The sequence below is a fragment of the Macrobrachium nipponense genome, chromosome 6 (assembly GCF_015104395.2).
Source record: "Macrobrachium nipponense isolate FS-2020 chromosome 6, ASM1510439v2, whole genome shotgun sequence".
Taxonomy (NCBI): Eukaryota; Metazoa; Arthropoda; class Malacostraca; order Decapoda; family Palaemonidae; genus Macrobrachium; species Macrobrachium nipponense.
In genome coordinates, this window is record NC_061108.1 from 15931039 (window position 1) to 15954859 (window position 23821).

Here is a 23821-nt window from a genome sequence, read left to right on the forward strand (position 1 = left end):
AGTAGGGGGGCTGTTCTAATTCATTTGGAAATCTGATCCTATTTATAGATTCATTCCGATGATTAGCTTTAACGGGAAGGATGGAAGATGGTCATTGATGATGACCGGACGACTCTATTGTTTTTGCACTTCGCACTGAATTTAGGTAATGGAGTAGCGACAATGTTAAAAAGTTAGGTGAAGCATCTTCTCAGTCCGTCAAGAATATGCTATCTTTTAATACTGAATCAGATATTGATTTTTCTATTTTTCGTTCGTCTGTTTATTTGTATGTGCTTTTACACTGCATGGAACCAGTGGTTATTCAGCAACGGGACCAACGCTTTACATGAATTCCGAACCACGTCGAGAGTGATATATCACCAGAAATACACATCTCTCACTCCTTAATGGAGTGGCCGGGAATCGAACCCGCGACCACCGAGGTGGGACGCTAATACCATGCCAACCACAACTTCGTTCGTCTGTTACTGTTAATTTGATATATCTGCTCTCCAGCCTGAGTTTTCTGCTGATATTGTATTTTTGCTTTCACCTACGACGGGTACACTAGAGATGCTATCAAATATTGGGCCTAAGATTTTTATTTATATACAGATTTTTGGCATCATGCCAAGCACTGGGGCAACTAAGGACATTCAGCGCTGAAACGGAAATTGACAGTAAAAGGTTTGAGAAGTGTTACAGGAGGAAAACCTCAAAGCAGTTGCAATATGAATTAATTGTTAGGAGAGGGTGGACAGTAAGATTGAACAAAAAAATATGAACGGAGGTACAGTAAAGAAATTAAAGAAGTTGCAGCTAGGGGCCTAAGGGATGCTGGAAAGAACCTTAAATAATGAAAAGAACATGAACGGAGGTAGAGTAAAAGAAATGAAAGTAGTTGCAGCTAGGGGCCTAAGGGACGCTGGAAAGAACCTTAAATAATTCCTGCATTGCATTGAATGAGACGCAATGATGGCACTATGCCCCTATGGGGATTGGGCATAGAGCTTCACTTCTGGTATTTATGTATTACTTTTCTCTCATTTCCAGTTTTGTTTCCATCTGACATCTTTACAGAACATGACAACCTCTTTCCCTCAAGTTTATTAAAATCCAGCGAAAAAATCACCGAGTCACCTCTAGTTTGTTTGTACGGTGTTTTTTCGTTGCACAGAACCAGTGGTTATTCACCAACGTGACCAACAGCTTGACGTGACTTCCGAACCACGTCGAGAGTGAACTTCTGTCACCAGAAATACACCTCCCTCACCCCTTAATGGAATGCCCGAGAATTGAACTCCTGGCCACCGAGGTGGCAGGCTAAGACCAAACCGACCATGTCACTGAGGCGCTCGGAAAGTGATTGTAGGAAAGGGCTGGAGGAAAGTTGCGGAGAACCTCATGTGTTGCCTGCAGTGCACCATGTGAGGTCCACTGCTGGTACTAATCACCTTCGGGACCGAAATTTCGAGATAGGTGTTTTGATGTGGAACAATCACTCTTCCTCCTTCCTTGGCCCCTGATTATGACAGATGACATAACGAGAAAACGCTGAAGGCTCTAGCTGGAAAGGGGTTAAAGCAAGTTGGTTCACTATTGTAACCTTTCATTTCTTTTTCAACTAGTAAAACCCGACGGATGTTCTGCACATTACCCATTGTTGACTCATGGCAGAAAGCTATGTAGAGTAGAAGGTAGAATTAAAAGCGAAATGACTGCTACACTGGTTTATTTTGCTCAGCTCAGCAAAGGCCACGCCCTTCCGGGGACTCGAGGGCATTTACAGTATCACGCCAGACTTACACTGTCCCTTGCAGGCTCACAGTAGTTCAATGGTTTATATTCTTCGATAAAATTTGGTAAACAACTTACAAATAGTTATTGATATCATTACAGTATGTGTACTTGGCATCTAACGCGACACAGTGATTAACATTGCATCTGTTACACTATATGCCTTTGTTAATTGGGTGATTGTGTGACCAAATTCTTAAAACTCTTAAAAATGCAATTAAACAATATACATATTTGTACAGTGCTCATGAAACACTTTCAAAAGATAAAACCCACTCAAGTAGTGATGAACACCTTAACCACAATGATATATTTGCTGGAATATAAAGTAACAAAATACTGTAATCCCTGTTATGTACTATATTAAATCAGTAGTGTCTGTATTGTCACTTAGCATGACATACCAGATGACCCCTATTGAAAAACTGAACATTAGTTTGCAACAACTACATCCCCTCAATCATTTTGTTATCCCTTGTAACTCAACAATAAAACTGAAGGATGGTTACATGTAGGTACAGTAAATAGAATGTCAGATTGTTATGCACTTTATCAAAATTGATGAATTTATACAAATATGAAATATACTGTCTTGAAAGACTACTATACCAATCGAATTACAGAATTTGCACCACGGGGATAAGCATTTGAACCTTGAGGGTTTTTTCTTGTCAAGGTGCAACATACTTCACTCGGTTTTGTCTTCATGTTAGTAACAATTCGGATTTAACTTACATTTCTATCACATTCTAATGGGAAAAGATATTGCGATGACAGGACACATGACCTCAATAGTCAACCCAAACTGATCAGCAAGAATCGATGACATACAAATCGTGCACAAACTACCATACTACTTGTAACTCAATAACCTTATATTTTCACAACCTGGCAATGTTTTAAATTAAAAGATCTTAAATAGCTGTTTACCATCATCACCCAAAAGTTAAATTATCACAAACCAAACACTCAATCCACTCCTAGGCAACCCCTTCATACAGTAAATTCTTATGCATACCATATATTCATAAGGAACTCACAATAATTTTATTGACACAAGATACAACTTGGATGACAAATCACCACAATTCTCTTCTACTTTATCATATCATATCATATCATATAAGATTCCAGGTACATCATGCTATAATAAAAATGCACTGTAGATTTTATCCAGCATTATCAGATCACATTATAAGAGACTGCACATGAATATTAAACATTAACAAAATTAATCCTACAGCTGACCAATTGTTATTACAAAAATTTCCTCTATTTCAAAAACACACCGGTTAAACCTTTATTCAATTTCTATTTTGATATCCATTAAGTACAACATTAAGTACACTGTCTTTGGGATCTATGAGCAGAGAAAATGGTTAATTGACTATCATCATCATTGTTGTTGAGAACATGGCCAAATCTTCAATACCCTTCAATTTACCTACACACTTTCAGTTAAAAACTAATGTGATGTTGCAAAGATTTTTTCCCCCATAAATTGTTCAATCACAGCATCAATTCATGCAATATATTTCATATCTTGCATAATTTAAAAAAGATCACCGGTTACAATACTACAAAAATATGAGACATCCATCACAGTTCATCTGAATAATGAATTAACCATCTTCACATAGTTTAATAGTACATGTAAAATGACCAGCACTACTGGATTGGCAATGCAAAATATCAGCATCATTATAGTACTCCAAAAATCCTATCAAAATTACACTGGGATTCAAATACACAGTAAGAACTAAGACTCACTTGAGTGAATTTGCCACAAGATATATCAACAGAAGTAACTCAACACAAAGACAAACAGAATCAGGCTATGTATTTCGAAGTTAACCCAAAGAAAAAAATAAAATAAAATAAAAGAGCACTGGATGAGTAAAAAACATTACATAAATTTTTTAAACTTAATAAAACTGTTAAATCTTAAAATTAGATGTGATTATTGAAGACCTACCAGTAACCAAGCAACTAACTATGTTGGGCAAACACCAGAAATCTGCAATATGTGACATAAACATTTATATGATATATATTGCATTCATTAAAACTGCATATGAAAACTACACTACTCTGTATGCACTGATACAGGGAAAGTTAAGGTAACTCATTTATGACAAGATTCTACAATAATCTACTTGGCAGTCTTTATTTTTTACAGAGCACCATTCCTCATCCAAGTGCTACAATATAAAGCATATATCACGATATCAATTACCCAAATGAGAACCCTAAAACCTACCATTATGGAATACATTGCACAAGGAAATATAATGTTTTTCCACTCAACCAGATAACCCAATAATGTGTTACTGTATTTATTTGAAAAAAAAAATTGGAGAAAAAAGGTAGCCTGCTCAGACTTTTGGTCTTCTCTTTGATAAGGCAAAATATCAAACAAAATAATTTGAAACTAAACAATAATGCAGCAAGTATTTCAATTGCTTCCAAAACATACCCAAATTACACCTATAAAATACTTAAATTTGAGATGCAGTGTTTCGTCTATGCAATCTACCTTCCTTTACTACACCTCTGGTTTTATAAAATGGAGAAAAAAAAAGTCCCACAATGCCTAGAAACTACATATAATTTACTATCTGCAGGGTTAAATTTTTTGTTTACATTTTTATTTTTATATTTTTATCATCATTGATAATACAATGGGGCTTTACAAGCTGCAGTTCAAGGGTTTCAATAAACTCTATTATCTTTGTTGTAACAGTTTGGCACGGCTCCATACATTGCATTTTACAAGGATAAATAAACTATGATTATTGTACTACCTGAGATGAACCAAAACCAGACCATTGGGACGCATTATGGCAAGATGAGAGGAGTAGTTTTGTGCGTGGTTAAATAATTAAAAGGTTAATTTCACTTTTACCATTAAATACGGGTGGTTTATTAATAGTCAAACCATCTGTTGAACATGTATGCTGATTATGAGGCAACATTATTTTTTGGTTAAACACTTTCCCTGGCCTAAACTTTCAAGAAAATATAAAAGGAATGAAAATCCAATTTTCAAAAATACACAAAGAAACTCTCCAAAACTCTTTCTCACAAAAGGATGATGACCCCCAAAAATATTTTGATCAAAAGGCTACTTAAAAACTACGTATGTGTATATATATATATATCAAGAGCTGCATCTAGTAAGTAACCAACATCTGTAAGTGAATGTGTGTGTACAGGGGGGGAGTGAACATTACTCGTATGTAAGAAGACAGCACAAACATCACTATTTAAATTAATTTTTTCATAAGAATATGTTAAAACAATGTTTTATAGGAAAAATTATTTAGATTTTGCTCAAGGTATTAGCTGCCAGACTATAAAACATACAAGACTATAAAACTACAAATCAACGATTTCTGGGTCGGTTACTTTTAAGTAGTTCTAAGCATTATTTTTTCGTAATAAGATTTTGTTTTGAAAACAAAATACTCTACAGTAAGCACTCCTTAATTTTTTCTTGAATATTTAACTACACAAGGGAAGACAAAAAATTTTTCCATCAAAATCACTTTCAGATAAACCACAAATTTCACTCATAACTGGTATAATACAACAATGAGCGTAGTGCTATCAAGGGAAAAACAGCATTGGAGATTGAGTATGCTGTATGTGACTTGTTTTAAAAATCATATACTATAGTACGTAACTGTGGTAGTTCTGCTGGGATGCAAAAGCAAACCATGCAATCAATTTATTTTCCCTCAACAAACTAATTCTTGTAAAAACCACTGATTTCAATACTATCAACAATTTACTGCTTTCCAATATCAAAATATACAGATATATACTGTATACTGACTACAGTATATGTATAAAGATACACCTACTGGTATGTTTTGATTCTTATAAGAGAATGCACTGTATTGTAGATAGAAATATACTGTAAGGAAAAATAACATTGTCCATACATAAAAGCAATTTCCACAGCCAAATGTAAGTGAAAAAGTGTACCCACTCGAAAGGAATAATTTGTATTTGGTATCCATCAAAAATGAATTAAAAAGCAAACACCATACATAAATAGTCTCCATAATCCATAATGCCACAGAAAAACATGAGAGAGCCTTTGTCAGCACGAAAGTAAACATTACACTACAGGAAATCACAGACAGTGACTTGTACCAAATGCCACTATGTACGAAAATGAAAAAGAAAGACAAATTATAAGGTCATGAACTCGGCCAGTAAACGATGAAATACAGCAGCCTGCAAACATCTTAATGACAGTGCAAAATCTGGCGTACACCATTAGGATTAGGGAGGCAGGACTAATGTACCAAACTGTTATATTCAGAGGTTAATTGCTCATTATTATCATTAATCATAATTATCACTATTGTGTTCATTAGCCTGTTGTATCTAGATTCCTCATCATCTAATCCCCATCTAAAGAACGTGCCTGCCCAGTCCGCCAAGTTGGCTCCGACAACCTCAGTAGCTGCAAACCGCACGAGAAAAATCACAGATTGGAATACCACACCACTGAAACAAAGCCTTTGAATAACTACTTGTCCAATAGTAACTACCATGAACACATTATTGGCTAAATGGTCAACAAAACTTATACCGTCGAAAGAACGCAGCTGAATTACGCCAAAAATTGGTTTCCAAATGTGCTTCAACAAATCAGCTTTATGTGTGTAAGCTTTTACCTAAAAATTAATATACCTTAGCCATGCATTAAAGTACACATGCATAAAACATGGAAGAAATCATCTGTGTTCTTTCACAAAAATCAGATTTGCACTGACTCAACTATTATCTAGCATTCTTCAAGATAAAATACAGCTTCTCAAAAATAAAAATTAATAAATAAATAAACATAAAAGATGTAAATTAATCAGAAGCCAGCAGCTGATGGAAATTGAAAATAAAATGCACCATGATAAAATGGGCACAGAAACATGGCCTAACAGCATGACACAATCTTAACAATAAAAAAAATGATTTTCTATTGTAATGTACAACAAAACATACCCTGATATAACATTTTAGCAATCTATGGCAAATTTTCCCCGACAAGCTATAAATTGGTACATGACATTACTTTAAATTTCTACATAAAAGCAACAGACAATTCCCTATGATTCAAGGAATCTGAATCTTGTTAGACACTATGTCAATTCTCATTTAAAGCTTCTTCAGTGTTAAAAAGCACAGTCTTTATTATCATTGGAGATGAAAGGCAACTACGTATTCCATTATAAAGAAATCAAGTTCCGTTGATCAAGATAAAAAAAAATAGAACTTAATTATAAAATAAAACTGATAAGTATCACAATAAAATCTGCCCTCTCCCCTTGCATAATGCTTGCACAAAGCAATAAGTTGAGACTTTTCCTATAATTCATAATTCATAGGGTAGTATAGGTATACAAGATTTGCAACTACTGTTATATTCTATCATTAACTGAATTGCTTGTCCTCAAAAAGATTATACAAACAGAACGAACAAATAACAGAGAAGGCTTTTCTCTTGTCATCTTCTCTGGCCTTGAAAAGTACTTAAAACAAACTAAGAGGGAAAACATAACTGGCTTTACAATGCGTCCACTGAAATCCACTGAATGCATATTCATTTAAGAGTTAACACCTAACCATAAGTCAAAGGGTGCAATAAATGACTTTATTATTACGCGACTAACACTAGTGTTAAGTAATATCATACCTAGACTACAATTTGCACTCTTGAAGCGCTCCAGTACCTACTTCCAAACGATTAAATGTAATATAAATAGACACTGCTATCTTCTCAACAACTAAAAGTCAAATATCAAATGCTGATTATGGTAATATTTAAAATAATATTTGCATCCATATTAATATGATGACTAAAGTATAAATCATAACAAGGAGCACAAGGAAACCTAATGATAATATTACTTTCCACCTTCATATATCACACTTTCAAAAGTCAACAAATTAAAGAGTACAAAACTAAGACAAAAATAAGACATGGAAAATGCATCGGGCAGCATAAATGGGACTTGGAACAGCAATTTTGGGCCTTCTATAGCAATAAGATCTTTCAAACTGTGTTGCTAATTTAAATGTGTCTCAGGTCAATGCTGTTAAAGGCTCACTAATGCTGATCTTGTAAATATATACTTCCCGCATGCCTTCCCTTTGTGCACCATAGAAATGATTCCTAGAGCAATACATAATAATAATAATAATAATAATAATAATAATAATTAGCATTCTATGTGTATAACTTGACACCCACAAGAAAGTCCTCAATCTTCGGAACCACATTCAACATGTGTATGTTACATCATATATTTGATTTTTAAATTTCATTATAGTACTTATCTAGACAAACAAATAAAATTTTGCAGATTACGGCATCACTTAATACCTAATATATACTGTACTCTAAGTATGTATACTGTACCAACTATTACAAAGAAAAAAAATATTCAAAATCCCTTAAAATACAAAGTACAGATAACAAGAAAACCAACACAGGTCCATAAGAGTAACCATACATACCTGACAACGGCAAGCAATCCTAATCTCCTTACAATCACATAACACTTATCTGACTTAAATAATAAAACTATATTGAGTAAAAGTGGTGACAGTGGTTGATTACTATCGCTGAAAACACTGAAGATCTTAAAAGATGAATGATATGTATTTTGGAACTGTTTATACCTATATTTGTGTATTATATTTCAATACAGTATTAGCAGAATCTGCCAAGCAGATAACGATTCACTTGAACATCAACCCATTTGCAGCATCCAGCAAAAATTGTGAAGTGTAACTATAGTACATCTATAAGGTCTGACGTACAATGTCTATATTATACCTGATCACACCAGAAAGAGCTAGTCTTGAGAACTCTGTGGAATAATAACTAATGCCATTATCTAAAGTGAATGCTTACATTACAAGAAAACACAACTACTATCGTCTACAGAAAGGTTTAGTGAAACAATAAGGAGGAGATGTGCACTGCCACACACTTCATGATCAAAATTACTCTCCAAAACTTTTGAGTATAATAGGTTATACTACAACTGGAAGATTTCCAAAGACACGATTACACCTCTGAATTTTTAATTCTTCTCCTATATGTACCTGTAAATATAAATCATTTTCCCTGCCAACAACGAAGGAGGCAGACGACCCCAGATATGGTGTATTTTGCGGGAAGACCTACAATCCAAAAATCCTATAAAAGGGGAAATAGAAGAAGAAATGGTTGACATGAACAATCAATACATCCACAAAATGACACATGACACCAATAACAGCAAATCTTTGGTATCCTTTTCGATACATCATCATATATAAGGTGACAGGCCATATCCCTTATTAGATCTGCAATAAGGCTCATCCTGCAATGTATGTGTGGGCCCGTGAGTGTTAGGTAGCATGGGTAACTCAGCTGCTAAGTGCCTCAATATGCAACTCTATGTCGTTTTGGAGTGTAGGAGGCGGCACACATCCCAATGTGCCCAGGGCTACCGACACTTCACAAACAAGGCCACAAGTAAGTGTAATAGGGAAAGCGGCCACTGTAGTAAGGAACTAGCAAGCAGATTAACATTATTAACATCATCCACAAAATTCAAACTTTCATATCAAACATAAAAACCCTTAATGATTAATATATACTGAACCTTGAATTCCCACATATCATTAACATCATTGTAATTATCATCATCTTCATCAGAATATGATGGGGTCAATTTATTATATCAGACTTAATCTGTTTCTCTCATGGACTTAACATGTAGAAATGGATTGCAAGAAACTGACCAGTTGAAGACCATTACAGAGGTCTATCATCAACATAGTAACAGTATTTACCATAATACTTTATATATCTACTGGGGGAGGAAAAAGGTAGCAATTACTAGAAAAAATTAAGCTCCAAAGTATGGCATCTAATCTAATCTCTGTTATTTGGTATAATGAGGTTATATACTGCTTGACAATAAAAGAAAGCATGACTATGATAATAAGCTGGGCGTGCTGAAAATTAAACTTAAATGACTTCTTTGAATTACATGAGCTTTGCAAAGCTTACTTGAAGTCAAATCATTCCATCATGTGGCTTTTAAAACCAAGACAGTATAAATAATACATTTCGTTAAACCATTTTTGTAAGTTTTGAATCTTCTTATCTTTGATAGTGAAGTTCATCTTCAATGGACGGTAAAGCAGTGAATTTGAGTTAGCATATGGAAAAGAGCAGTGATATCTGTACTTCTTACAAGAGAAATACTCGTGACGTAGTGCAGTGAACGACAATAAAGAGGCAGCACCATCTCAGGTGTAAATGTAAAATGTACTGGATTGCAAAATATGCTATACTACTAATCAGTAATATTCCTTTTTCCATCAAATAATGTCATATCCGCTCCTGCATAGAAAAGACCTGAATATTCCTGTAGTATTCATATAATGCCAGCATGTAATATTAAACTGAAGTGAAATGAACTAAACTTTTACTTACTATTGGTAAGATTCAGACTACAGTAGTGCTACAAAACACCCAAAAAGGGCAAAAGTCACCAAGGGTTTCCCTTCAAATGAAGAAAGGAGATAGTAATCACTGTACGTAATTAATAACCAACCAACTAGGAACAGTAGACAAAAAGATGATCATTGCAACACCCTTAAATGTAATGCGTCTAAATTCACTGACAAGTATATTAGGATTCCAAAGTCTGCCAAAATAAAACTACAATATTCCTTTCTATTGGTCAGCTTGGTAAAGGGAAGAGTCATATCTCCAGTAGCTCAGATAACAACTTAAAGCTGCCATTCTTTTCTAAACTTACACTAACATAAATGAGCATAATGTTTCCTCCTTGTATAAAAGATAATGTGTATCTCCAAAATACAGTTCTAATAATATGAAGAGTAGCAAATCCTATTTTGACTATGAGGAAAAAACCTGCACAGCAAAATCTTCCCCCCTCCCATCCCAGGAATTTGAACTGCACACACTGAAGGCAAAAAAGTTGTTTAAAAAATTTCTATCGATGACTATTTCTGCACGAACATGGCAAAAACCATCAATTTACAGTTCACCTAAACTTAAACAGAGCTACCTGTACATCACAATGTTCTGTGCAAAATATAAAAAACACCTCTGTAAACTAACTACTGGCACCATCCACATTTTGAGACTGTAAAAAGGATTACAACCTCTAAGGTCATCACTTACAAAAGACAGTATAAAAATTCTTGACAGTGAAATTGGCCTTTGGAATACGTAGTTTGTTGATCCATTTGATCAACAAGTAGTACTTTAAAATTATCATCAGCCTCAAAGTGATTTGTGAAAACTTTCTTTCACTCTAGAACAAGCTCTAACAACATTTCCAATCATCTACATGAAACACAACTACCTCCATAAATTTACATTGAGATCAAGACAGAATGAAACATCCAAAAATGAATTAAAACACCTGAAGAAAACCATTATAATCACGAAAAGAAATTCTGCTTGGGTAACTTACTGGCATTGGCATTTTCTTATTTTCCCATTTTCATTCTTTTTTAGTTTCAAAAGCTTAAAAATACGAGCAAAGATCTTTCATGACAGTTACTTATAATATACTGCTACAGTTGATAATTTCAGTATATAATTCCCACTCACACTGAAACTCATGAAACAATTCTAAATACATTCCAAATGTTGTTGTAATGCAAAACATATGCAACCCTGTATTGAATCATCATATTCTCCTGTAAAACAAAATATATCCTTTATTTAGCAATCACTGCAGAAGCCATTAAGCCCCTTGGGTACATTATGGCATTAGTATAAAATGAAGTACTAATAATAAGGGTATTGGTGTGAAACTGAGGCGAGTGGCAGACGACAACTGCCAATCACTCGTCAAAAGTGATTCCATAAAGGACATGACATTACTTGATAATAAAAAGTAACCCCATTTAAATATTATTCTGAAATTTTCATTAAATTACACTGCATATGATACATAGATATGTTATAAAGTTTTTTTTTATTTTTTTTATTTTGATGTCCTACGTCCTACAAATGATGAAGCTTTGGAGATGGTGCTTCCTATCAGATAACAAGTAAGTAAGAAAACTGTCACAACCATAGCATTCCAGGCCAGATAATTATATGGCTCCCAATAAATGAATCATTTCCTACTACAATACTTTATTACAATGCCTATCACTGGTAACCCTGATGACTTAAGTGTGTTTCACAGAGGTTCCCTTCACCTTGAGAACAAAACTAGCAGAGAAAAATGAATCAGTATGAAAAAAATACTAGTACAGAATATCAGTTTACAATGAGTAATCCATCTTTGGTCCCAAATAATTTTCTGTTATAGTTATATGATAGATTTGCTGGAAGATATACATACTTCAAAGAGGGAACAATTATCCTTTTTCAAACCTTTAAGTCCTTTACATGGTCATATGAACCAATTAGGTCAAACTGTGCATCAAATGCCATCAAGAATATTTTTAAGTGAAGAGTCATACTTGGTTTTATATCCATTCTATGCATAATGGGTATACATACAAGCAAACATATTTATGACATACTTGTACACCACCATAATAATGTCTGAGTATGTATATACAAGTGACTGAATATATGTATATATAAATGCATGTACATAAATCTTGCACACACAATATATATACATACAATTCTATATGCATGCATGCAAATACATTACTATCCATTTTGTGAAATCTACCTCCATGTAACAATGGCATATGACCTATATCCAAAACTGCTCTTAACATATCCAAAGACATAATCAATAAAAAGACTGAGCACCAAAATAACTTATATTAGAAATGCCAAACAGCTGCAGTACAGTAAATCCTCTTATCACAATTCATTTTACCCATCATTACACCATGTAGGGTCATGCAAAATAATGAACGCAACTGCTTAGCAACACCAACTTGAGCCTTGCACTAGTGGTAGTAGCTGTTGTAGTAGTGGTTGATGACTGGAGGGAAATAGGAAAATGAGGCAGATACAGACATATCCCATGACCTTGGATGAACAGTCTTCATTTAACCACTTATTATTCAATCGCACAACAAAATAACTCTGAGAATCAATCTAGCAGACTAAGAAATCAATGACAGCATTCAACTTTTCAACTCATCTTTTTGTGTGCATTACAAGATTTGTGGTTGTTTATTGGTCGCGGGAAGAGGGACATAGGGAGCTGCATATTTCAGTATCTGGCCTGAAAACAAATAATGCACAAGTGCTTCTAGTGCTGGTACAACAATATAAGACCAACAGTGCTTACCACAAGGGATGACGGTAATTCTAATAACAAAAATAAAATGCTGGCTCTTGCAAAAATTATACAAGAAATCTCAAAAAGGACATTCCAATCTAAACTACACAGATCAGTAATGCATATTAATTCTTTTTTGGCCATGTAAGACAGGCAATAACGACATAAATATCTTTGAGCAATTCGTGCATACACCCTAATTTGGGGCTAAAAATACTACCAACGACAGGAGTCAGCTAGGAAGATGACATTCCACTCAGATTTACAAGATCTTGTTTTAAACAATACTTCTAGGGTCAGTGCTTTAGTACACATTATTTCCTATCATTTTTGATAAATATCAATAATAATAATAATAATAATAATAATAATATTAATAATAATAATAATAATAATGATAATAATAATAACAACAATCATAATAATAATTAATAATAATAATAATTACCCATCTGACATGTATCTACGTGGACCAAGGTTGATTGTCATGCTTACGACTCCCCAATGACAATAAAATGCTAACCCAGGGTGGCTTTAAGGAAGAGATACACTAACTATAGTACTGTTTAATACACCTTAAAGACCCCATATATTGGTCCATCCAGAGAACCAGCGATGAAAAAGTTACCTATATATTGTCATGTTCAGTGTCACACATCAGCATATTGCGTATCCTAAATAGCATATTATACAAGATATGATAAATATTCATAAAGATAGTAATACTTACTTATGGCAAAATAATAACAATAATTTAAATATCCTATATACATACTAATGGACCTGATTTACCCAGTGCTCCCTAAACCCACGCGAGTATACGCTGGGGGGCGACATCATTGGAGGTAAAGATTATTATTATTATGAGTATCGTTAAATCCTCAGTCCAGTCAAGTACACACAAACACATATTTGACCAAAGCATTCACAGAGCTGGAACCCTACAGAATAACTAGCAACACACCTTACACCCTATTTATGCTGATCCAGTAAAGGCAAACTTCAAATGCGTATAAAAATCAGCGAGCGCGTCAGGCCACTATTCACAATTACTACTAGCTGCATACCAAACGCAAGACAGTTTTACATGAAAAGCAGTGGAAATAAGTAGTCAGAACCTTATGTTAGAAAACAGAAATTCTAAAGCCATACTTCAACTAAAAATAAACTGACTCATCTTCCCAGGCTTCCAAAGCAAAAATTATACTCTCTAACCATTCCTAATACAATATTTCTATCAATCAATGAAACTATCAGAAAAGAATTCTATAAATGGACCAACATTTCCAAGTTTATGCTTCTCCCTCCTCACCTCAGACTACAATGGGGCACTCATAACTTCTAGTAAATCTGGCTATTTACGAAAATTTTAACCAGACAAAACTAATAATAATAATAATGAGCAAAACCTGAACATATCCAAAATTTTACTGCTTGAGCTTCACCCACCTAACACCTAATAGCCGTCACCTAAAAACCTCACTACTGTGTGGTCCGGGATATTCAGTATATAATTTCTCAACTTGGCTTATTAGAAAGCCTTGGTCTCCTTTTGTCTGTTAATATTCAAAGCGCAAACACAGAAATATACAAACATTCAAACACCAATGTGCATTACATCAATATATTCCACTGCATGAAGAATTTGCAAGGAAGGCATCAACACTTGCAAAATTCATTTCTATTGCTTTTAAAATAAAAAATCATCACAGTACATGAGAAGTCCACTCAGCTCATACAAGGAATTAATAATTAGGATAAGAACAATTAATTTTACAAGCATTCATTCAACTAGTTAACCATATTGAACTCTAAAGTCCTTGCACACGCAGAAGGCAAACTACTTGAGTAACTCCTAATCAATTCCTAAGTCAATGTCCCATCCTTTCCCACTCTGTTTCACCGACTGGTATGTAGTTTAACCAGCCCACAAACACAAAGTCTCTGCTTACAGGGCTGGTCAAAAGGATAACTTCTCATGAGCATTAATTCTTTTATTTTATTAACTGTAATACTGATATATATCTAGAGCTTAGAAAAAGGAATAAAAAAATTCTCATGGTATACACTATAGTATTTGGTACTCTACCATAACTCTTTCATCTGACATCAAAACAAAAAGAAATCTTCCTCTTAATTCTCCTAAGACTAAATTTTTATTAAAAAACCTGAATAGAAAAAATGAAAACTGATTTGCCAACATCCTAGCTATGACCTAACTTCATAATTAAATCTCAATGCCATTTTCTTGCACTTCCTTCCTGGTATTTCCTCTTTATCACATTACCTTTGACTTTGAAAATAACTGTTGTAAATCAAGTCTAATATAGAAAGGACAAAGCAATTAATTAGAAACAATTCCAAGATCATAAACTCCTACAGTGTAACAATGCAAGGTAAAAAACACAATGAATTTAAGAGAAAAGGAAATTATAAATTTACTTTATTTAACATTTGTATATGTAATCATGAGCACTGCTGAGAGCATTTAAAGCAAGATTTTAGGATGACAACTTTCATGTTGACTAACTAACTTGTCTTCATTAAACATAACCATGTTGAAAAATAAAAATTTTAATTGATTCACAAGCACACAATTGGCAAAAGAACACTCATTCATAAGCAATTCATGCACCCTCTACCAAAGGAGTAGGGAAAAAACATCACCTCAAGATCTTCCATTATATGGTTTTCATGCAGCTGGTATACAGTATTCTACTAAAATAACCTACAATTGACCAGTTACCTAAATAATCAAAATTAAAGATGCAGTGTCTCATTAAGTCTAAAATCCCTCATGAACAAAAGAAAACACACCCTTCATTTTCCAATCCGTATTCTAAAGCAAAAGCAACACTTCCTTACTTAACCAAAAGGGAGGAAACTACCTATCGTCAACCCCTTGATGTCGACCCCCCATAAACTGTGAGCAATCTTAACACTTAGTTACTCGGAAACATCTTCAAAAACTTCTACACGTCAGTGACTAATCAGTGCTCATAAAGTCAAGTCACAGTGCAATTCCACCACTGTTAAAATACTTTTTTTAAATATCATTTATATACTTCATATAGTACTCCACTTGGAGAGAGAGACACAGAGTAGGAGGCAGAAAACTAATACAATAATAATAATCAGCAGGGATGCATCTCAAAGGGAGGCACTTCAAATTGCCCTGTGAACTTGGCCATAAGTTTAATATATAATGCTAATTTTAAGACCTTGAGGTAAATAGCAGTTAACACTAGCGAAACAAAAATTGTGATATATTGCCAACGCTATACTTGGATTATTACAATCACTCACGCAGCACAAGATTCCAAGGAGCAAACAAAGACCCTGAGATTGTGCTGGTCCACCCACCCATTAGACGGCCATAAAACTACAGAGGAGTCATTGTGTAACCACCAACTTAGAGAGCCTGAATTGTAACCGGGATTAGCTAAACAATACCTTACCCTTTCACAAATGTACTTTTAGCTCAACAATTTAAGTCTCTTAATGACCCTGACTCAGTGGTGATTACAAAACAACTGCTCCTTATATATTGGCTCCAGAGTGTGTCAAAATCTAAACAGAACATCTATAAATCTTACAAATTTTAGGATTCCAATCATCAACATTCAGTTGTAGATCTTCAGACACATTCTGAAAACAGAATTGCAACAACTATATCTTCAAACTTATAACACTACAATCAAATAGAGTTTGGAAATAAACTTGCCTAGATAAATTACTAAATTTTGCTTGTAGGGATATTATTTATGCTATGACTCCACTTTTAAATATAAATATTATGCTCCCTTTTCCACATATATATAGTACTGTATATATACACATACATATATATATGTATGCCTGACAAAATGACAAATGATTTCCAAAAACCAAAATTGGCGATTTTGTAGTTATCCCACTACAGATCACAGAAAATGTTGGCACCAGCAAACCAACTTAAAAAAATTACCAGTATCAAAACTTTCACTGATTGTGTCACGTTATGCATAAAACAGCCTATACATAATAAAATACCTAAGCATTTATGGTTATCAGTCACCATAGTAGATAACCTGATATTCTCTTTGTACAAAATACTAGGCATTGCCACAGAAACAATTTATTTTAAATCATATGTGCTAAGTTTCATACTAGAATAAATAAATCAATAAAAACAAAGTACAAAACTTTACTTATAACTACGACCAACTGGCCTTTAAGAGAATAGACCTTAGCACATCAACATTTCATAATTTTAAAAAATTCATTCTAGGGTGAGGCACAGAATGCAACATTAGACACCACATGCAACTTAGAAAGCAGCTCATTCAAGTGAACTGCAATTTGAAAAATCATAAGTCAAGTAACAACACAAGTGTATCCATTTCAAGATTGAACTAATTAATTATCACAACATCCTTAATGCCATGACTGGTAACCAATTTTGTCAAGTTAACATGTGGTGACTCAGCTGCAAGTTATCCAACAATGAACCAGCAGGAACTGGGTCTAGGTTCCCCTGTAGTGGTCAATAAATTTTCACATTTTTGTGAACTCATCAAGGGAATGAAAAGGCACAAAAACCTACTACACTAAAGACAACAGTTCCAAATACTATGGAGGTATAAGCACATAAAAACAACAGCTGGTAAATGCATCCAGTTTCAAAAATTTAAACCCCCATCAAAAGAGCATCCACTTATATTAACAACCTTGGGAAAATAAAATAAAAATAAAACAAATAAAAGAAGGCTTACTCCAAGAATAATACCTAAACAGTTCATCCTCCAGGCTTACTTGGAGCAACAAAAGAGAGAGAGAGAGAGAGAGAGAGAGAGAGAGAGAGAGAGAGAGAGAGAGAGAGAGAGAGAGAGAGAGAGTTCAATATCAAGATGTGCTACAAATTTTTTTCCTTTATTCAACCTGCTTCTGTTCATTGGCATTTTATTGCACCAAGTAAAGTAACTGTGTGGAGGAATACAAAAGAAAAAAAATATCCTCTGAAGAAAATCATCCTGTAATAGACTAGAACATCAATAACCAGCACAAAGATCAACCTACTTTGGCTTTTCCGATTTCCGCAAAGCCAATAGAATTCAGATCATCCAAAAGCCAAAAATTAAAATAATATATATTTATATATATTCATATATATTTTTATATATACTGTATAATAACTGAAAGATTTTAAGACAGAAAATTATAGAGGACATCCATAAAGGTATGATAATATAATAGAGAACAGTTCAACTCGTAAAAGGAGCTAGAGTAGAATTGGCACGTTCTCTCACATGGAACAACAGTTAATATTGATTCATCGCACACGAGTAATGCATGCTTTGTTTACATAAGAAAGGAATTATCATTAAGATCACCAAGCTTCTTCATGACACACCACCGGGTTAATGAGTACTGTACTTGAAATGCAACCATATCACTGGTTGAATTGGCTGAAGGAAGCAACATTGGGGACATCCAAAAGCATATTCAACCAATAAAATTGCAATGAATTTCTTAATTCAATACTTTTCTTCCTGCATAAAGATGAGGTGGTGTTTAAAATACAAGAGTAGCACTCACTTGTTCCTTGTTTAAGTTGCTCTTTCAGAGATTAGCTCCATTATTGTAGGATTAATTAGTAATACAGAAATCACATTACCATGCAATAGTTATCACAGTAAGTTTAAGCTACAACCCTTTCCGAAGAAGCCTAGTTTGCTCGTCCGCAGCAAGAACCCCAGCACTCTCAACCTTGAGAATCTCATTATAATGAGCTGATTAGTAATAACTCTTACTAATGTATTTTCTCCAAAGCCATTACATGTGAGTATTTCTTGATGTAAGTATTTTCATTGATTATAAAACCGATGAACCTTATTATTAATTGTATTGCCCCTCCCAACAAATAGATATAGTGCTATATACTGGTTTCACACTTGCGCATTCAGCTAGATTATATAAATTTAGCAATAATACACTCATAATCAACTTTGATACCAATGTCAATATTTGTTAGAATTGGATTGGCCAACTGTAAATTAGATGCTGTTATCAAAGGTCCACATACATCAAGAGTATTAACTTCAGAGATGTGCTGAGATCTGCTGGGACTGATCTGAGCTTAGTTATTGCTGCAACACTGCCAAAGCTTCCTGTTGACTATACTTTACACTATATGAGTGATAAAAATATATAAGATACCAGGTCTGTGGACACCCTTCTAGAATAGTTCATACCATCAAGTCTAAACTTTCAATTACATCCAAAACCCCCACAGTTAATGAGTGTGTCTGGTCCACAGACCCACGGGAAGTCCCCATAAATGTGTTTCAGTGTGCCCTAAAGGGTGGTGGAGTCTCCTGCCCAGCCCAACAAGAAAATCTGCACAAATTACTTTGTATCTGGTAAAATATGTCAATAAAATATTTCCTAGCAGCTGATAAACTAGATGAAAGACTAAAGTTTAAAATGCTTATTTACTTTTAAATAATGACTCATAAACTGGCAGTTCCTTCTTGAATGGATACTTTTAACTGTAGGATAACTTGCCCAAAATCAAGATCACTCTCATGTGAGTGAGCCAGGTAAAACAGTTATTGAAGCAAGTACAGTACAACTATTACCCAGACAGATTTTTCTCTTCTCATATTACCTTGGAATAATCCTTGCAGATAAAATTGATTCATATTACCTAACTAAAAACTTTAACGCAATACTTTTATGCATATACAAACACAAAGCCATAATCATAGCTATTAATTCCGTTGTTGAAAGGCTGGGCAGAACTATACTATTTTCAGGGTAAGAATTAACTCCATAAATGTGCTTCTACCCATTCATGAACCTAACACTTATTACAAATATGTGCCTGTGTGAGCATGTGTGTGTGTCAATGAATGTACACATATGTACCACAACTTTGTGTGAATAGGAAAATATGTATGTTAGAGGATGTCTGTACTTAGGTACATATCTATGAATGAAAATACTGTATATACATCATAAGAGTAATTGCATACATTATGGATGTTTACCACAATTGTATACAAATACTAATATAAATACATACACATTCATACATATACACTAAATAGGTAAATATTTTCATCTATAATGGAATGGCATGATTTTTCTTTTGATGTTTTAAGCACTTTTTTGACACCAAATACAGTATCAAACATTTTAGAACTAAGTTTTCATTATGTAGGGACATTAGATTAAAGAGACACTGGACATGTCTTAATGACTGGGATTCAGTCTAGTTGAGCGGCCACTAACTGCAAAAAGTATTTCTGAAAGGTTGATCAATAATCATACAGTAACCACCAACTGCTATACAAGTCTTTGGTAGCAAACAGGAATTGCTCCCTCAACTGCCAGCATCATCATATCTAATGACATCTGCCAAGACCAAGAAAGTCAATATAGTACAGTACCTCATTGCTAAAAAAAATTTCAACGGAATACCAATGAATTGCATGGGAAAAAAATCATACCATCCATTTCAAGCAACACACACAAAGATAATATCATCCTCGCCAGACACTGGCAAAATAACCTCTGAATTTATCATTATTCTGATTTTAATAGATCACAAATGGAATACAAAACATTCTAAGAATACCCTTTTTAATTGAAGCACACAGTGTCAAGTGCAGGTCCTGGGTGATGAAAATGAGGCTTTGGTCATATTCCATTCAAAAATTAATATAACTGCTCCTTAAGTCATTTGACCTGACAACTATGCAACCCTAGTTCAAAAGATATTTAAATCTTTCTTGTTACACAGTTCCTTACAATACTAAATTATGTCCTGAATTCTATTAACAGTTTGATTTGAAAATAATTTGATTGACGTACCACTTAACATATCAGTGTATTCTGTTTCATCAGATAAACATCAAATTACTTTCTCCATTCGTCTTAAGACCTACATACATTGCATAAGGATATCTTTCCATTTGTGAATTCCCCTAATTTGTTCATAGTGAAACCCTTTTACTCCTCTCAACCACAATAAGTTACTTATCTGCAGGTGATGGAGGGGGGGTAGAGGAGGTAGTGGAGGTGGGTTTCACCACTGAGACAGAAGCTGGGTTCGACCCAGAGGACGATAATGATGACACAGCCTTCCCTCCCGTAGGAAGAAACCTCCCTGGTGCTGATGCTGCTGCTATAGGTGAAGGTGAAGTTTCTTTCATCACAGAAGCCACTGGTGTAGTTGTAGTGTTAACAGTTGTTGGTGATGTAACACCAACACTCTTACCACACATGGCACTAGTTAGGGATGTTGTGCTTGATGAAAAACTTGCTGATGAGGCTGAAGTAGGAGGGGAAGAAGAGGCAGGAGAAGATGATATTGAGGAAGAGGTAGTAGTGGAAGAAGAGCAAGTAGAGCTAGAAGGGGTGGTAGTACAGGATGAGGACACTGCTACGTCAGGTGATGACCGTGAGGGTTCAGTGTTAAGTGTAGGGGATGAGGAAGATCCACCAGGGGAATGAGAGCCTGGAAGAAACTGTGATGGAAGTGTTGCTGCTGTTGCCAAAGAAGGCTCAACACTTAAATGGGTAGTCAGTGTCAGGGCACAAAACATTGCTGTGCGAGCTCCACGACTAGCAGTAACCAATCCTCCCATAGCAGCTGCAAGAGCCAGCAGATCTATATAAAAGAAAGAAAAAAAATTTTCAAGAGAAAAATTTTCCATAGTCCATTACACAATTTATTTAGATTATTTATGTTTACAAGCTCAAGAATGGGACTTGCCACATGACAAGTCATTGTGTAAAAAAACATCAGGAACAATCTGAAGTCCCAGTGTAAAAAAAATCATGAGAAATCTTTCAGTCAAGTGACTTACTGCCTAGAAAAGCCCTGTCTTACTTGTAAAAAATGTTCAAGAGAAATGTTTATTGATAGTTCTGTGACCAACGGCAATCAGTATAAATGTATAAACATGATAGGCTGTGACTAAGGCATTCTATTTAAAATGAAAGGCTAACATTTATGAAACATACATAACTCTAAAATTATATTTGTCCCATAAACATGTAGGTATGAGTAATTAGGGATATGAAAAATCTGTGGCACCTCATGTGATTCCAAATTTGCACTCACTAAATTCTGGCTCTAGATAATTAATTTATGTGAAAGTTTTGATTGCTGTCTGTTAAGTTACTGCTCTTACTAGCAAAATGACGATTTTGAAAGCAAAAATGTTCATTCTTTGCCACAGGAAAGAATTTCATGATAAATAAACATATCACAATTTAACTTTTCTATTGCATCATATAAAAATGAAAATTTTTTTTAATCATTTTTATTTTTCATAGCTAACAAACCTGAGGTCTTAACAATAGGATAAATCTTCTAGTATTAGTTGGAAACCAGTAAAAAAACAATCAAAGATTATAAAAACAAGGAATCTGTGGCATCTGGCAACTCCTGCATATACGCGGTGGATGTTTAGTCTTCGTCCAAGCTCGGACCCCGCGATACGCCAATCTTTCTTCCAACCCAGAATATGAGAACGGCGGCTAGAGATGGGCAGTTAACGTTAAGACCTCAGGTTTGTTAGCTATGAATAATAAAAATTGATTAAAAAATTTGTCATGTGTTCATAGAAGGAACAAACCTGCGGTTTTAACAATAGGATAGACTTATACTTGGAGGGAGGTACAAGTATCCAGGACTGGCTGGGAATTCAGCCTACCTGAGTACTCTTCCTAGAAGATCGAGTTCTAAGGAACGGGGTCTGAGCCTGTGAGAAAATAGATAAACGAGTATCTAAAAAACTCGATCTTCTGGGATGAAACACAATGAGAGATGTCCAGATTCATTGTATTAGAGGAAGGTGAAAAGAATTCTGTCTGTTCATGCAACAAATCACAGCTGCCACAGGGATTAAGTTACCACTCCTCTCTCCCTTTGTTAGAGAGAGGAGTAAGTGCTATTGAGAAACAGATTTGTTATTTGTATAGGAACACACAAATACTCCACCAGTATGGCTTCCACACTCACCTGTATCAGACCAGTTCCAGCTAAGGATGTGTCAAATTCTTCAACCTGCCTCCCAGAGAGAAGAAAAAGGAAAAAGAGAAAGGAGGAAACCAGCCATCTCCCTCATTCCCTCTCCCACACAATCATCTTAGGTAAGATACCAATTATCCCGCTGGGGGCACTGAATGAGTTACTCAACTTGATGGGTAGCCACCACCTGACCCAAGGAAAAGAGTCCAAGGACCTGTGGGCAATGTCCTTCAGGAAAAGGAAGTGAACTTGGTCTGTCTAAGCCAGGAACCACATTCAAAACTCTATGAACAGACAAATTCTTCTTAATTGCCAAAGAGGAACTCATTCCTCTGATGTTATATGCTCTAGCCTGCAGGGACTCAGCGGCAAGGTTATCCAATAAGGAGGATTCCTTTTAATCACCTCACGCAGTCAGAATGACAAGATCTTGTAAACTTCCAAACTGTTATAAACTGCCTTTTCAATAATATATAGTTTGTCATTTATAGCAGCTAATGTCCAGTAACGTGTAAGGAAATAGAACCAAAGTTTCTATGATTTTAAATCAAGAGCCAAGACCCTCTTTGTAAAGTTACTGTATTTGCCAATATGTAAGAAGCAGCCCCACTACAAATAATATTCTTCCCTCAGGTTATTTTCGAGCTTTTTACCAACTGGTAATCAAATATTACTGCAATGAAACAGCACAACCTATACATTTGGC

General features: G+C 34.7%; 1 protein-coding gene across 1 annotated transcript in view; it reads right to left on the minus strand.

Moving 5' to 3' along the window:
• Positions 1-1697: 1697 nt before the first annotated feature.
• LOC135216462 (mucin-2-like) overlaps positions 1698-23821 on the minus strand; it is an 86811-nt gene continuing 64687 nt past the window's right edge. The window contains exon 7 of the mRNA XM_064251832.1: positions 1698-21747. Within this exon, the coding sequence (XP_064107902.1) occupies positions 21110-21747 (638 nt within the window). The 3' untranslated portion in view covers positions 1698-21109. The remainder of the gene's footprint in view (positions 21748-23821) is intronic.